The sequence below is a fragment of the Vipera ursinii genome (genome assembly GCF_947247035.1).
Source record: "Vipera ursinii genome assembly, chromosome: 1".
In the NCBI taxonomy this organism is placed as follows: Eukaryota; Metazoa; Chordata; class Lepidosauria; order Squamata; family Viperidae; genus Vipera; species Vipera ursinii.
Genome location: NC_139512.1, coordinates 25,806,504 through 25,824,230, shown reverse-complemented (window position 1 = coordinate 25,824,230; position 17,727 = coordinate 25,806,504). Strand labels below are relative to the sequence as shown.

At 35.5% G+C, this 17,727-nt stretch overlaps 1 protein-coding gene across 1 annotated transcript in view; it reads left to right on the top strand.

The window, feature by feature from the left end:
* Positions 1-10,949, top strand: part of PELI2 (pellino E3 ubiquitin protein ligase family member 2) — a 52,512-nt gene extending 41,563 nt beyond the window's left edge. The window contains exons 5-6 of the mRNA XM_083362408.1: positions 857-1,045; positions 2,708-10,949. Coding sequence (XP_083218534.1) covers positions 857-1,045; positions 2,708-3,274 — 756 coding nt within the window. The 3' untranslated portion in view covers positions 3,275-10,949. The remainder of the gene's footprint in view (positions 1-856; positions 1,046-2,707) is intronic.
* The last annotated feature ends 6,778 nt before the right edge of the window (positions 10,950-17,727 follow it).

Here is a 17,727-nt window from a genome sequence, read left to right as displayed (position 1 = left end):
CAACCCATGCAAGAGCGCTCTAGAATTGTCTTATCCAATATTATGGACTTTAAACTAGTAGCAATTCTCCACAACTTCAGATAGAAGTAGATAGTTTGCTGGCTTGGCTGGCCTGCTTGTTTGCTTCCTCTGGTTGTTGTTGTTTTTTGCTATGTTTATATGCTGCTCCCATCACTGCCAACTTAGAGTACCTTATATATGTTTAGTTTCTATGTAGAGTTAATAATCAAAGAAAGCAGTCAATATAATAAGATCATTTAGCAATCATAGTTGTACAAAGGAGAAGCATTTTTATTTTTGTAAAAAAAAATGAAGCAAGAAATGAGAACTGAGTTTGACTAATACAGACAGTGCTTGCTTTGAATGTTTGGCCAGAATTTGTCCATTCTTTCTCTGAAAACACTATTCGGTTTCTTTTTTTAATTGCTATATATCTCAAAATAGACTTCATCTTCTCCTTTTCCTTTCCCTATTAATCCCAGATAATTAGTTCCACTTCCATATTATTTATTGACTGTTATTTATTTCTGCATCTCTCATAATAAATGTTAAAGTATTTTACAGATAAAGCCAAAGAAAGCTGCTGTATATGATCTATTGGAAGGGCCGTAATTAAGACAAACTTATTTTCTATTTGAAATGGATAAAGAAAACCTGTTATCAAAAATAGTACTTAGTTGTACAGCATTTAGTCCAAGTTACTGATAATCTGTTTTTGATTCCAAGCTGTATTCTTGTTCTTCTATTTATCCTCTGATATGTGGTTGCCAATACTTGGCTGTATTAGGCACTTGGTAATGCAAGTGTGGAAAGCCTGAATATTTTTTAATTTTTTTTGCTGTGGCATTTTGTTTAGGAAAAAGCAGCAAAATGGAAGAATCCAGATGGGCACATGGATGGATTAACAACTAATGGCGTTCTAGTCATGCATCCTAAAGGAGGGTTCACTGAAGAATCTAAACCTGGTGTTTGGCGAGAAATTTCAGTCTGCGGTGATGTGTATACTCTAAGGGAAACAAGATCTGCTCAACAAAGAGGCAAGCTAGTAAGTTAATGATGAAAAACATGATTTAAAATTATTTCTAACCATTAAAGAACATTAAAGTGGTTCTTAGTTAAACAAACAGTAAATATTATTGAAAAGAAGCTTAAAGAACAAGACAACATAAAAACTCTGCAAAGATAAATAAACACGAATCCATCTTACAACAGAACCATTTTACCTCCCGAATGAGAAGCCACACAGGGATTTGTGGGGAAAGAAGTCCAGCTTAACAAAAGGGACCTTGAGGATACCTAACCTGCTGGATCTGGTGAAATGGATGGGGACCATAAGAGTCGAGGAATCCTGCAAATTACACTACCTTGGGTCTTGTGGGTGATAACTAGCACCTTGAGTTGCACCCAGAGACAGTCTGGAAATCATCGCAGCTCACAAAGATACATAAAGATATACTTAGAATCTTTCTTGAATTGGGAGCCACTACACAAAGTTGGGCTGTTGCAGTGTGTTGTATGTGGGCTGCCCTTGAAGACTAATTGGTAGCCACATTTGGCCCTGATTGTGGAGTTGTGAGTGGATATGGGTATACTTTGAAACATTCTAGGTTCACTTCTGCTCCACTAGCTATATTGGTTGGTAATTAGTAAGTAGATGGAATTCAAAGTGCTGGTCATTGTTTACACCCAATCCTCATTTAGTGATGGAGTTACATTCCAACACCAAGTTAAAGAAATGGTGAACACCTGAGAGAGAGAGAAACTCCATGAAGATCATTGATTGCTGACATGTCAGTCAGATAAAGTTGTATAGCTACTCATTTCTCTATGTGTTGTCAGGGCATGAATTTGATAGTAAATGCTGCATTGGCTAGAAAATGATTCTGATTACTATCATATTGCAAATGGTTGCTAACTGAAATTGCTAAACAAGAAGTGGGTGTAAAAAGTTCTTTGTGGCTTGAGGCCTGATGATCTATGGAAACACCTCTTCCATTTGTGTTTGCCCATCCTATAAAATTAGTGGGATGCTTCAGGTGCCATCATTCAAATGCTGTCAGATCTCAGTGCTTTCCTGTAGCTCTATCTGCCCCATATGAGATAATATCACCTATTCACTCCTCCAAAGTCCACGCAGCCATAGCACTGTTGTTGTTTATGCAAGCCTTGGAATGTGGCTCTATCAACAGGCACTTAGGCAAGCATTTTTCTATTTGTTTTATTATTTGGATATGTTTGTGACTAATTATTAGACTTGGGTAATGGGGGCAGCTTATAAATCAGATGAATATGGATATTGGGAATTGTGTTGGCTAGGAAATTCTGGTAGCTTTATTTTATTTTTTATTTTAATCCCATTTATATCCCGCCCTTCTCCGAAGACTCAGGGCGGCTTACAATCTAAGCACAAATCAAATGTGCTCAGCAATGAACTCACACCTCTTAAGTATGCAGAAGTTAGAAAAGACTGCTAAAATAATAAATAATAATAATAATTGTCCATTGCTCTAGCTCTTATTCAGGTATTTATTATTCTGATGCTATTGTCTCAGTGTTCTACACAGGAAAAAAAAGAAAAGGCTGGATGGGTCATCATAATAAAAAAAAATTAAGGGGAAAATGAAACTTTCATTGTTTCCAGAAGTGTGAGGAACATTGCGAAAGTAATTGATTGCAAATTATTCTTCTTTTCTGCCTGGTGTTTTAGGTGGAAAATGAAACCAACATCCTACAAGATGGTTCTCTCATTGATCTATGTGGGGCCTCTCTCTTGTGGAGAACAGCAGATGGCTTATTTCACACACCAACTCAAAAACACATTGAGGCTCTACGACAAGAAATCAATGCTGCAAGGCCCCAGTGCCCTGTGGGACTGAATACACTGGCTTTTCCTAGCATTAACCGTAAAGAAGTGGTAGAAGAAAAACAACCGTGGGCTTACCTCAGCTGTGGCCATGTCCATGGTTATCATAACTGGGGACACCGCAGTGATACAGAAGCCAATGAGCGTGAATGCCCTATGTGCAGAACTGTTGGTCCCTATGTTCCTCTTTGGCTTGGGTGTGAAGCAGGCTTTTATGTTGATGCTGGTCCACCAACATATGCTTTCACCCCTTGCGGGCATGTATGCTCAGAAAAATCTGCCAAATACTGGTCTCAGATCCCATTGCCACATGGTACTCACGCATTCCATGCTGCCTGCCCTTTTTGTGCTACCCAGCTAACTGGAGACCAGAACTGCATTAAACTTATTTTTCAGGGTCCAATTGACTGATGATGCCATTTTACAGATGACCATTATACAGCTCACTTTGTTAACAATTTACTGTGAAGATAAAAAATTGCCACTAACTCTAGATTTTACCTTTTTAAAAATAAGATTGTTATTAATGAGGGCTTTGGGATTAGCAGCTGGGGAATTGAAGTTATTTTGATATCTGGAACCAAACAGTTATCAGTGGCATTGCATGCTAAACAGCAGCATGCTCATGATGACATTTTTTCTTGGTTAAGCTGTAGTATATTTGTAAGATTTTTAAGATTAGAAGAAAAATACCAGTGTCTTAATGATTTTTTTAATATTGGATTTTTTAACAGAAATGTTTTCTTCTACATTTTGAATGACAAGCCTTTAAAACACATATTTTTTCAATCTAAAAGAAGCATACAGAATGTAATTTGTCCTCTCTTTTTAATTTGCAATATAGTTAACTTGAATAATTCATTCTCAAAGAGGATGCATCAAATGTTTGAGTAAAACTAGGTGAATATTCACTTAATACATTGAACATAGAGTGAACATAAAAGGTTGGCTTATCAACATAGCACAAAATATTATGAAATTCTGCAGTGTTGTTTAATATAGCTGTCCAAGAGACATAGTTACTTGAAAGTTGGGGATCTCTAGCTGTGGGTGACCACCTGTGTTATTTTTCTTTTCTTAATATAAAAGTTCCTGTGTTAAACAATGCTCGTAAAACTAATAGGGGAAGTTTGAGGAACAGGTTATTTGATCCAATCTAAGTTTAAGACAGTGTATGCAAATGAGCATTTCTTTCTGTGCTTATGCCTCTTCTGAGCAAACTTGTATTATCTAGCAGGGACTGTACCATCATTCTGCCCCTGTATTTTACTAAATTAACACAGCATAGAATGGTCCTGTAAGGATTAGCATTAGGCCAATTATAGCACATGAACCGTTTTTCTTTTTCCATAGTATCTTTGGCTCTACCATGCGCTAATAATCTTTCCTGCATGTTCTTCCTTGCTCGGTTGGTCCTGCTTAGGTCTAATTCTTTTAGGGTGTTCTTGCAGCACCGTGGCCTGAAGCAAAGTGGTTCTCTCACCAGTGTAGTGATGCTAAATGTATCTCATTTAAACTCAGTGGTTCTAAGTCACAACGTCTGACAAGTCTTTTTCAGTTCTGCATCTGGTGTCGTTTGTAATTTTCATGCATATCTACCTATTTATACTATCTTAACAGTTTTATCTCTTTCTAATTCGGCCTTTTGGCTTTTACTTGTATTAATTTGCCCTTGCATGTCTGGGACCTGTGAGCAAATGAAAATGTAGCAACTTGTTATTAATCTGGTTTTTCACTAGTTTCACTTTCTACAGCAGTGGGACATTTTGCATTATTTTTTGTAGAACATAACAAACACATGGCCCTTGATCTTATCATCAGTTTGACGCCGCCCTCTTCAGTCTTAACCAACTGCAGAAAATTCTGCATAATTCACATGTTTAAATTCTTGGTAATCCTTTTGAAATAATTTAAAATAGGTGCTTTTATAGCACCTGCTTCTTTTATTTTTCCCTTAATGTGCAAATCTTTTCTAATAATACTGTTGACTTGTTAATTTTTGATTTGCTATTTTTCTTTTCTTTTCTTCTAGTATTAATTTAATTTAGAAATTGCATCTGGAAAAAAAGCCCTTTTAAATGTTTAGGTTCAATTCATATCTTAAGTAACTTGAAATTCTTGATTTAGCATGGGAGGAATGGTGGATAGGAAATAGGTCAAATTACTGCTAATTTTGAGAATTAATTTTACATGTACTTTATTGTTGTTTTGTGATAGAAATTACATTTTTCTTTTGTTTTTTGTTTTATACTCATGCTATCAAATTTATTCAATTTTTCATATTGCCATGAAAAATTAGTCCTTACCAGAACAAAATTAATTGCATATCTTGAAGTAAATCTTGCATTTTGGATCACTTGTTAAAATGCAGAAGTCTATTGGTTTACTATGTCCTTTGTTTAAATATATAAGTTACATGATTTTAATATATTAACATACATGCATATACACACATACACTTGAATTGGCTTGTTTATAGTTAAAACTTAATACTTTATAGTAAGTTATCCATTTAAATACTTCACATGTCCACCCCCATTGGCATGTTTGTTTTTATTTGCTGATGTTTAATACGCTTATGCTGTATAAAAAGTTGTTTTTAATTTGAAACATTTGTCTGAAAGGATTTTACTTATTGCAGTATTTTGCATCAAATACCATACTCTGTAGCTTATCTAGCCCATGTGATAGTTTGGGAGAGCCAGTTATTTTCAAAATATTTCGTCTTAGTGCCTTCTAAATGAGATAGCACCTTGCTCTGATTTCATGATAAAACATGTAATTTAAATCTTGATTAGCTGTTATTTTTAATATAGATACTTTTAGTCCTTTTAATGGCTTCCTGTTAATTGGTGAAATCCTATAAAATCAAAGTTTAAAAAAATGATTCTCCTTGTTACTTTAAAAGCTGAAAAAAGAAACATGGTGGCCATGTTTAACCGTTTCATATACAAGGTTATATAGAAATCCTATACTATACTAATTGTTCCAGCAATGAAAGTGGCTCCAGAATTTTTTCTTCTTTGTATGGGTCATATGAATCCACTCATTCTGAAGTTCTGAATCCTTTGGTAAGCTGAGCAGCATGTATAGAAACAGTCCCATATTTCCTCATCGTGGAAGGAATTCTGAATCCCATTTTTCCCTATACATTACAGAATTTGATTTGGCTCCTCTTTCTGTTTCAGAGGGCTTCTATTGGCTATATGAAAAATTCCCTATACAATTTGCCAGTATAATTCATTAAAAGAGCATTCTCAGTCTCTTCCTCTTAAGTTTTTGGAATTTTTAAAATTATTTTGGATATTGTTCTCCTGAATTCTGTCAGCAATAATATTTTCTACAAGTTAAGATTTCTGAAGCAGTCTCTTTGTCAATGTTGTCTGAATAGAATTTAAAACTCTTGTACAAACTTACTTCAAAGTGTTCTTTGTGTCTTATTTTAAATTTTGTTTATTGGCTCATATATTATACAACTCTGTCATTCTTCATACAGGAAAATATTTTTTTTGCTTATAATAAGCCTGTAATCTACATGTTCATGTTCTTCCTCTGAAATGTAATTCTTGTTTCATTCTTTCCAATCTAAACCATCCAATGATAGTTCTTCAGTGCCTCAGGCTTGCCAGTCAAGGATAGAAAATATTTATTTTGGATTCCAGGTTGAAGTGGTGAAAGGGAGCATTGAAAATTGTGTGCATTTGTAAGAACAAGCCAACTCTATTGCAAAGCAAGCCACTAAGTGGCTTTTTTGCTTGTTTTAAATGACTCTCATTTCATGTTGAACTTTTCCCCAAAGAGCTATGAATTTGTTAGTGTACTCTTTCAATCAGTCATTTTCAGTCTATATTTTACTTAAATAGACATATTTGTGTGACATGCTTCACCTAACTCTATGGGTATATAGGGCTCACCTGAAAGTGGTAACACAGACTAAATTGCACAAAACCAAACTAAAATGTGGTTAAGTACTTTAGAATTTCATGTGTCATGCAAACTCAATCAATATAACTCCTCAAAATTTTCTGTGCACCTTTTGGAATGTTTGCAGTGGTGCTTGCTATCAACAACCTTTTTCTGTAATTTCTTAACGTTAGATTGAGAGATTTTGACTCATTCCTTGGTCATGGAGTAGTTTAGAAATATTTTGGTACTTTTTTAAGAAGGAGTCTGATATGTTTGGGGAAGTTGATATGCTTTTGTTTTAATACTTGCATGATGTCAACATCCCACCCCACTCAGTTGCACATAGATTCAAAGTATATACAGGAATTGCTTGAGATGTGTTTCCTCTAAATTAAAACTTACAAATTTATATATTTTGAAATAAATTGGAGTTTTTATCCTAAAACGAGTTATTAAATCTGATGCTTTTAGGTGTGTTGGGGGTTAAACCTAGAATTCTCAGTCCTTCAGGTTACAAAGATTTTTGGAAATTGTAGTTCTGATACTTCTGAAGAATGCCAGGTTGAGAAAATTTGCCCTATAAAATGAATTTGAAATTCTTGAAGCATGTGCAAACTTTTTCTTCCCTGCTTCTTCCAATAGCCAAGTACACCTTGAAAAATATTTATTCAAAAGTCAATGCAAATCACGCTAACCTGTGTTGGGAGATCCACTAATGTCTATATAAAATATTAACTGAGAATCTTGTCAGTCTCTGGATAATTTCTCCTCTTAATTCAGTGAGGAAATATTTCTGTGTTTTTGTGTTAGCTTCTCTGCTCTAGAACTCAATAATTGTTTATTTCATTGCTGGTGTACTTTGTTCTTTATAAACAGCAGACTTTCTGAAGTCTTAGTTGTCCCTGCAATTTGCATTTCAGGAAAAAGTATGATAGATTTTTATGAAATTTTATGAGGTTTTTAAGAATCCCTGTCAAGCAAATTGCAAATACAAAAATACATTTGAAATACATTTGCTTGAGATATCTTAAATTCATCTATGTGAAGAAGCTTTCCAATGTGTTTTCTCTAAATTAAAACTTACAAATTTATATATTTTGAAATAAATTGGAACTTTTATCCTAAAACAAGTTATTAAATCTGATGCTTCTAGGTGTGTCAAGATATCTGTTTGTCCTCCCTTTTGTTAAGTAAATAAGAACATTTTATTATATGCATATATAGTTATCAGACCATGGGTCATTAAATAGTGCCAGTTTAGAAATTGTAAAACCTCAGATTTTTTTATGCCATTGAAAGGATTCATTGTTCCATAACAGCAATAATTGTCAGCTGATGGATTTGCCTGTGCGATTTGCACTAAAAGCAAAGTGATTATCCATTTTTACTACACTAATTCATTACTGTCTCAATGACTTCAGATATTTGAGTTGTGCATCCATTTTCTTGTTTATGCTTATAACTTATAGTTTCCAGGCAATGGCACAGGAACAGTTAATATCTATAAAGAGATTATGAATGTTAAGCCATTTAGTTCCCTGTGATGGATTTAAGATGGCAGCCTGTTCCATGGAGATTGCTTCAAGCAAATTCAGATGATTCCTTCCAGTACATGTGCTTTTACAGATCTGAATCTGATTGGAGAAATTGATAGTTGTCCATCTAACTTAGCATTCATTTCAAAAATTATTTTAAAAAATGATAGGTTAATTCTATGATCAAATATCTCTGAAACATTGAAATAGGATAGTAAATTTCTTTCATTAACAAAGATCTTAATAGTCCTAAATTGTTCTTAAGGTGATATTTTTAATTAATTAGAAAGCTGTTATTTAATAAAACAACCTAGGTTGCTGAGATGTCTTACACAAAAACAAAAAAAATCTTCTCTTCACTGAGGGCATCTTATAGTTTTAGTGGGTACATCTAGTAAGCACAGACGATACAAGAACTAGAGGACATAAAAGGAGGCAGTGCTTGATAAGTAGGACATGTGGAACATGTGATTTAAGTATTGTTATTGGCATTATGTTATTTTAATAACAATTGGGATATGTCTGGTAAGTGATGAGGATTAATTCCTGCCCGGACTCAAAGTGAAAATATGACTGATGAAAGATTGCATCAGCAGCTGGGATAATTACCAAGAAGTTGTTCAGAAGAAAAAAATATTTTTCACTGGTTCCCTTCCATGTGAATATCAGTAGTCAATAATATTTATTTCAAATACACAGTCTTATTTACAGTAGTTTTGACATTTCTGGATGTCTTTTTCAAACTCCCAGTGTTAAAAATACTTTGAGTAGGTGTGTAATGGATTGAATCTGGGCCTGTATTCTTACAAAATGGTGACTTACTAAAAAATAGTTTTAAGAACCTGAAAATGGGCAAGTAACAAATGATACCAAAATCAGATCAAACCTCAGATAAGTGTGAAATAGAAAATACGTCGTTTGAAAGTGTTCATTGTTCTGGATTTTGGATGAAACAACACTAGAAGGAACCCATAAAGATCCAGGAATGATGATATGACATGAGTAGTGTAAGGCCCTCTTCTAATAGCTCTGGGTGTCATACTCCAGCAGCCTGCCTGCCTCCAATCTCCCTCCTGCTCTTCCACAAACTACTGTGTAGAACCACATTGTTTTGTTCTATATACTGTATAGTCCAAAGATTACCAAGCATGCATGGTTCACTTTGAATACTGGCTACCCAACACAGTTCCATGCATGGAACAGTTTGCGCATGCCTAGAGAAAATTCATTCTATGCAGGCAACCATTATAGTAACCTTAGAGTCTTAAATGATTCTAAGTCCTATATCTTTAAATGATTTGGAATAGGCAAAATGTATATTGTTGGTTTATTCCATAAAATTAAAATCAAAAACAAATTTCAGTTACACATATTAGGTACCTGTATAGTGATACTTTAGATTTGGAGACCCTTTTATACCTTATTTCAATATGTTGAATTTATCTAATTACAAGTTTCCTGATAACCCTCTTCACTTAGAAATAACTACTGAAAGCAACCAGTCTATATTGATTGGTTTGTGTGCTAGCCAGGCTTTGGGGCATTCTGTCCCATGAAAACAGTGTTCCCTGGAATCTTGATAGGAATCTGGGTCTCTCTTAAATGGTATCATCAGCTCACTATTATCTGTTACTATATGATGCTTTGAAGAGCCTAATGCTGGGAAAGATTGAGGGCAATAGAAGAAAGGGACGACAGAGAATGAGGTGGCTGGATGGAGTCACTGAAGCAGTGGGTGTGAGCTTAAATGGACTCCAGAAGATGGTAGAGGACAGGAAGGCCTGGAGGAATATTGTCCATGGGGTCGCGATGGGTCGGACACGGCTTCACAGCTAACAACAACATACAATGCTTTAATCAGTCCACATCTATAGTGGAGAGGGATAATACAAGTTGTAGCTCAGCCACATTTTCCACTACTGCCCTAAAATATAATCAAGATTGTCAATTTAGAAGTTGGGAGAGGAATATTAGTAATGAACAAACACTCATTTGGCGTCTTACTAAAAAAAACACCTCAGTCTTAGCTTTATAGGAACAGCATATTGAAACTTGTCTAGCTGTTGATCAGGCTTGGTAAAACAAATATGCAAGAAACCCGTCTTGGTAAAATAAGTTATTTAAATAATTATCCAACTTATTTTTATTAATGTAATATATTTCCTATGTTAGGTAATACATTGCCTAATAAGACTAAATTGTAAGGAGCAGAGATGGAACTCATTAATCAAAACCATTCCTAGACATCTTATTTTGGACAAATCCACTTGAAAGATGAAATGGCAATATTGACTTCAGAGTTATCAGCTGTTAATGTTCTGAATTATATTTGTGAAATTGGCCTTTTGTACAACAGTGTGAATGAATATTAACATAATTTAACTATTGTATGTTTTGGAAGTACAAGCCATTTTACAGGAGGGGAGGAAATAAAATAGTATTCCAGTATTATCTCTTGACTCCTTTTTTATTCTTCATATTTCAAAGCTGCTATAGGAATCCACTGTTTGGTTTGTGAATTAAAGTCAGCATTACATTTTAAGACTGTTTATTAGATGGTTATTATAACACTTGTTTAATGGAGATCTGAATCTTAGCAGCTGTGCTAGTCCTTTAGAGCAAATTGGATCCATGGTCATTAAGGATTCTGGAAAGGAATACGTTAATGGTGGAAGTTCCTATGTGTGAGATTTCAAGATAAAAACAGTACAGCAGTGACATCTACCATAAAGGCTGTTAATAATAGATGTATGTTAAGAAAAACCAGCAGAAATTTTTTACATCTTACTATAACTGCTCCTTTTCACCTCAGAATTTTCTCCAACTGCCATAACAAGATTAAACAGTCCATTCAAAATGTTTATTGCATATAGCTTTGTATGTACTTTCAAATACTTGAAGTGAAAATTCATTATAATGTTCAGGACATAAAAATATTTAATGTGATTGTTCTTAAGAATACAAGCCAGGTGATTTAAGACTTGAGTTTTAGGAGGTCAGATTTTGTGGTATTTTACAAAATTACAATTGTGAGTGAAAGAAAAAGCCTTGTGCCAAATAAATCCCCAGAACAGAAGTGAGGAGTCCAGTTTCCATGGGGGCCATTTTGTTCACAAATATCATTTTGTCTTCAGTCTCCCTCCAAATTTAATCATACTATTCTTTTGGGGGTAAGTAATGTTACACAAAACGTAGAAAAATAATAAAGAATAATAACTCCCTCCCTAAAGCAAGAAATAAAGAGGAAAATAAATGTTGTTTGCACCAAGAGTAATCACTATGCACCTCTCTATGCCTTTACGCCATTCAAGCCATCCTTAATACATTATTCCCTGCCTGTCAGCTCTTTCTGAAGAATTTCATTACGTTCAACCATCATTTTCTCAGTCTTCCCATTTCTCTTGATCTATTCACTCTGCCTTCGTTATGTTTTTACTAATTTTCTCTATATGGTCAAACAACCTCAAAGTATTTATTTTGCATAGGCCACTTTTTTATTCATTTCATTTAAACAATTCATTAGCCATTCTTTTTCTGTTCCTGTGTCTTTTACCACAGACACTTCTTAAATAACAAATTCTCACTGTATTAACCTTTAATATTTCTTGTAATATATACATCCCTTCTCCATAAAATGGCTGGAAATGGAGATATTTTTGCTTCTTTTGGTAAGATTTTTATTCCTCACAATAGACGCTATTACCCCTATACATCTATCAAAATTGACACATCTTAAAATGTTTGATTTTTCTCATCCTAGTAAACATACTGTCTGGGTATACAAATTCATCTATTTACTGTTATTTTTTCCATTTAAGGAAAACTTGCAATCTTTCATTCCATTTTCCTCAAGTTACTTAGCTCTTTGATACATTAATATTCTGATCTATAGTCCACTTTACATTACATAATTCAGAAACATGCCTAACAATACAGCACTGTCTGCATAAAAAAATACATCCATCCACAGTTAATTATTGTTGAACTGTTCGCTGATGATTCTAATTATTCTTACATATGCTTTACTTCTATCATTTATCTTGGGTAGCTCAGTCACTTTTTCTATACTCTTGTTTCAGTTCCCACCTACTTTTGTCACCTAAAATAATAATTATGTTTTTTTCATTATTCACCAGTTCAAAACATGTATCTACCACCAACTTCTGAATGCCTATTTTTATATACACCCATAATAGCCTGCTTAATATCAATTCACACTCGTGTCATTCATAATTAAAAAAAAATCACTTCCATGTGTGTACTAAATGCTCCACCTTTGTTTATATTCTTTGTACATATTCTTTTTATTAATTTCAGGAGAACATAGCTGCTTGCTTTCATTCATGATTCATGCTCTAGCCTACACTCTTCTTACATACCAAGTTGGTATATTGTGGAGCCCAAAACCAAGAAAGATATGTGGCATACACAAACTAGAGTCTTGGACTTTAAGAGAGCTAATTTCAATAAACCTAGAGCTTGGGAAGGATTCCATGGATGAGAATCCTCAAGAGGAAAACAATTCAACAAGCTTGGAAATTTTTGAAAAGTGAGACTATAAAAGCCCAGTCTAACACAATACCAACGAAGAAGAAAAATAATAGCTCTCAAAAGAAACCAGCATGGCTGCATAAAGAACTCTCTGATAAATAAAAAGTGGAAAGAGGGGCACATAACTAAAGCAGAATATCAGCAAATAGCCCGAGCCTGCAAAGATGAAGTGAGGAAACCTAAGGCTCAAAATGAACTAAGGCTTGCGACCAAAGTGAAAAATAACAAAAAAAACTTCTTTCAACATGTAAAAAACAAGGAAAAAGTGAAGGAAATGATTAGTCCATTAGTGGGTGAAAGTGGCAAGAAGGTGACAAGCAACAGGGAGAAAGCAGAACTATTTAACTCATTTTTTGCATCTGTCTTTACATAAAGGGGGGAAAAACAGTCCAACCGATCAAAAACAGTACCATAAAAAACAGATTAGAAACACAAGTTAAGAGAGGCAAGAAAATGGTAAGTGGGCACCTGTCCAGCCTAGACAAGTTCAAATCACCAGGACCAGATAGATTACACCCCAAGGTTCTCAAGGAACTGGCAAATTTGATCTCAGAACCACTGTACTATATTTTTCAAAGATACTGGGGAACTACCAGAGGACTGGAAAAGAGCCGGTGTAGTTCCCATCTTCAAAAAGGAAAAAAAATAGATCCAGGAAACTACAGACCTATCAGGCTGACCTCAATACCTGGGAAGATTCTGGAAAAGATAAACAACGAATCAGTGAACACCTAGAGACAAACAAAGTCATTACTAAAAGCCAACATGGGTTTGTCAAGAACAGATCTTGCCAGACAAATCTTATTGCAATCTTTGACCAAGTGACAAAATTAGTGGACCAGAGGAATGCTGTGGATATAATTTATCCAGTATGGTTGAAGCTCTGGCATAGCTCTCACCTTCCTCAGAGTACACAAGCCCCACAACCACATCAAAGTAGTGACTCACTGGGGGTTGTTGTTGTTGTTGTTGTTGTTGTTATTATTATTATTATTATTATTATTATTATTATTATTAGGCAAAAGCCTTATCACTCTCTTCTGGAAAGCTTTAAACGAGAGCAAAAAGGTGGCCAAAGACCAGAAATGTATATTCAAGCAATCATGGGACAGTCACCGTGGGAACCTATAATTTTATCAGATACTGAATCAGGACGAGTAGGTGGTATTTAAAACCTTAAAGGTTTCTACACCAATGCACAGAATAAACAGAAGGAGAACTAGAAACCTTAACTAGACCAATGATATAGGCATTACTGGAAGACTACAAGCACATTATAGGAAGAATAGTTGTACTAAATCCAAGAGAGCATGGAAATCTCATTGAGATTCTATTTAGGGAAAAATAAAAGGAGAAAGAGACAAAAGTGACACCATTTAGGGAATTTATAATAGACCACCTCATGGGTAGGAGATATTGAAGAGGCCTTTCTGAATCAACCAGTCTTAACGAAGCATAAAATGATAATCAGCGGTTTCAGTTATTCTAACATGTATAGGGATTGAAAGGAGGAAATGAACTCCAGGCGTTCAATAGCTTGAAACCCTGAAGGAAAAAAGTGTTCAGGAAGAATGGGAATTTTTTTTTAAATTGGATTCTGAAAGTACAGCTGCAAACTCCCCTCAAAAAAGAAACAGGAAAAATCTGAAATGGCCAATATGGATGACTAAGTAATAGCCTTTGGGAGAATTGTCACATGGAAGGAATGCACGTATTCTCTATAGCAGAGGTGCCAAACTGCCAGCCCGCGGGCAGGATGCATCATGGTGAAACTGCGCCCACCTCATTGCCAGCAATGGAAAAAAAGTCATGATATGTTGCAACATGTCACGTGACGATACAAATTTGACACCCCTGCTCTATAGCATTGTCTCAGGGGGCAGGGCCAAAGCCAATGGATTAAAATTACTGATTCAAACCAGGCATTAGTACAAAGTTCAGATTAGATATCTGGAGGAATGACTAGATGAGTTGTCGGCCAGTGCATTAAGCTGCCGTATTAAGTGATTGGTTCTCCTTCTTTAGGTCTAGGCCCTCAGACAAAGGCTGGAGAGTCAATTATCTGAGATTTTATAGTGGATCCTCCACTGGGCAGGGAGTTGGATTATATGGCATTTAAGGTCTATTTCATTTTCGTGGTTGTATGATTCTAAGGAAATACTTAGAATGGGCACTTTCAGATGTGCCCATCATCAACCATAAACATTCTTTCTAAAATGCCCAGTGGCCCTCTTATATAGGGATTTTAAAGGTCTTAGGTTTGAGTGCCTTCTCTGGTTTCATATGGGGGATTCACTTAGCTTCTATGAAAATGTGACTGTGTATGTTAGTTTTTATTTTATTCATCAAATTTGTATAACTGCCCATCTCACAAAAAACAACACTCCAACTGGCTTGCTGTTACTACAAGTTACTAGAGCAGGGAAGCAAGGAATGTTGCGGACCCCGTCCCCTAAGGAGATGCATTGGCTGGTCTAAGAAGGGCCTTCTCTGTGGTGGCTCCCTGTCTCTGGAACATCATTCCCTCAGAGATTAGACTGGCCTCCAGTCTAACACTCTTTCAAAAGGCACTGAAGACCTGGTTCTACCAGCGGGCTTGGGGAACCTACAGCAGGGTAGAGGCCATCAAATGGCTAGTTTAATGTGTGTTGTCGGGTTGGGGAATGGGGGATTATTGTATTATTTTATTATTTTTACTCTTGTTATTTTTTACTTTTTGTAGGGTGTTTTTCTATTTATGTAAGCCACCTAGAATTGCCATGTGCGAGTAGGAGGCAATATAAATTTTCTAAATAAAATAATAAAATAAAATAAATAAAAAGATTGTCTGTCTGTCTACCTACCTACCTACTTACCTATCTACTGCATTCTAACAACTGGCAACTGATTAGCAGGTTGCCACCAGAGCATGTAGCGTGAGGCTCTTTTTTACCCAGAGAAAAAAGTAATTCACCAGCCTTTAGTCTTCCAAAACTTTATTAAAACTTTGTTATGAAACAGCATGGGACTCATATCACTAGATTTTTCTCATGTTACATACTGTATATTTTTATGCATAGTTTGAGCTGTCCCATTTTTCTGCTGTTACTGTAACAAGTTCCTTCAGATTTGTAGAGAAACATAGACATCAAGGACTACCTTCAAATCACAAGACCGCAAAACATCAAAAGTGTATGTTTGTCTCCTGCATTTTTATGAAACAGCAAATACCAGTTTGTGTATGGTTTTTTTTGCGGGGGGGGGGAGGGAGAGAGGTATTGAGCAGAAGGGTGCAATTGCCTTAATGCACTGCTTAAGGAATGTTTGCAGACGTGTCTGTCAAAAAAGCCAGGCTAGGAAAAAACCTCAAGAAGACCTTTTTTTAAAGTAAAATAAACCCTAGTGGGGCTTTTATCTGAACATCCAGTTTAATTAACTGAGACAAAATTGCATTTGTCAGCTGGTGGCATATTTGATTTTGTCCTTTCGACCAGTCTCGGTTGTGTGGGATCAAATGCCCTAAAGGCAAGTTTGATTATGAATCTTGGCCCTTTTGCATTTTTTTAAATAAACTTTTCCTGGCCACCAGAGTTTCTATACTGGTTTGCATTTTGTTGCAATGCTGCATTAGGTATGCAGCTGGCTGTGAAGTCATGGGCAGTTGGCTGTCTCATCCTGACAAAGCAATTTATGCTGGGGGAGGGAATAAAGCTTTCCGTTTGCTTTCTAAAATAACCTGACTTTCACAGTTTAATATAGTTGTTAATGTTTCTTCCTTTGACAGAAGTGGTGTTGAAGAAATGACTTAAAATAGCATGCATACCCTGAAAATAAGTCCCCAGTTTTGGTATTTATTAAATAAGTGAATAAATAAATAAATGTTCATGCAAAGATGCTCTTTTCAAGGAAACAAATTCCTTGTGTGTCCTATCACACTTGGCCCTCTTCCTCCTTCTTCTTGTTCCCTTTAATAACTTAATGGGAAACATCAAAAAGAAGAGGGCGGTAGCATATAAATTTAATAAATAAATGATAAAGATGGCGAAAGAAAGGTTAATCACTTACTGATAAGAGGCACCACTGTGTCATTCATTGCTGCACCAATCTCTTTTGAGGCAGCATCTCCTCTCAGAAAATTGAGATGTTTCTTTTTTAAAATCAGCGGGAAGCATCAAGATAAGACTTTTTACTTCTCCCAGTCAAAATTGACAGCAGAAGTGTCTTCTGTATATCAAAGGCTAGCAAAGCAGTCGTGTCAGTAAGTACTCACACCTTTTAAAGGCTTTGCACAGTCTTAAATTGTCACTCGTGTTGGCTTAGTTTTCTTTTTTTTTTATTGAAAAGTTTTAAAATACAGTTTTCCTTTAGAAAACCCCCCTTCCCCCTCCCTCCTCCCCTCCCTACCTCCCCCCTATCTCCCCCCCCTCCCCCTCTCCCTCCTCCCTCCCCTGCCTCCCCCCCTACTTCCCCTCCTCCCCCCCTCCCCCCCCGACTTCCCAGAGCAAAATACAAGGTATATATCTAAAAAGCAATCATAAACAATCATATACTAACAATTATAAACTCTAAAATCCATCACTCTCTAGCTTATATAGAGTAAACCAATCCTTAATAATACTAAATATGTATAAAGAACTAAAATAAAAGAAAACTAGCGTCATTCCCATCTATGTTCTTCCACAATTCACTATTACCTAAACATATTCTCATTTACACATCACAAGCACCTATCCCTATTAACCTCTCTAGCCAAAATAGGCTATAATAGATAGTTCTTACACAAATTAACCCGCATTAACCCACAAAACTTTCTTCCTCTTCCTCTGTAGTAAATTGTCCATTAATTCCAAATTGAAGATTCTGTTACCATACATATCATCCCAAAACTCTTAA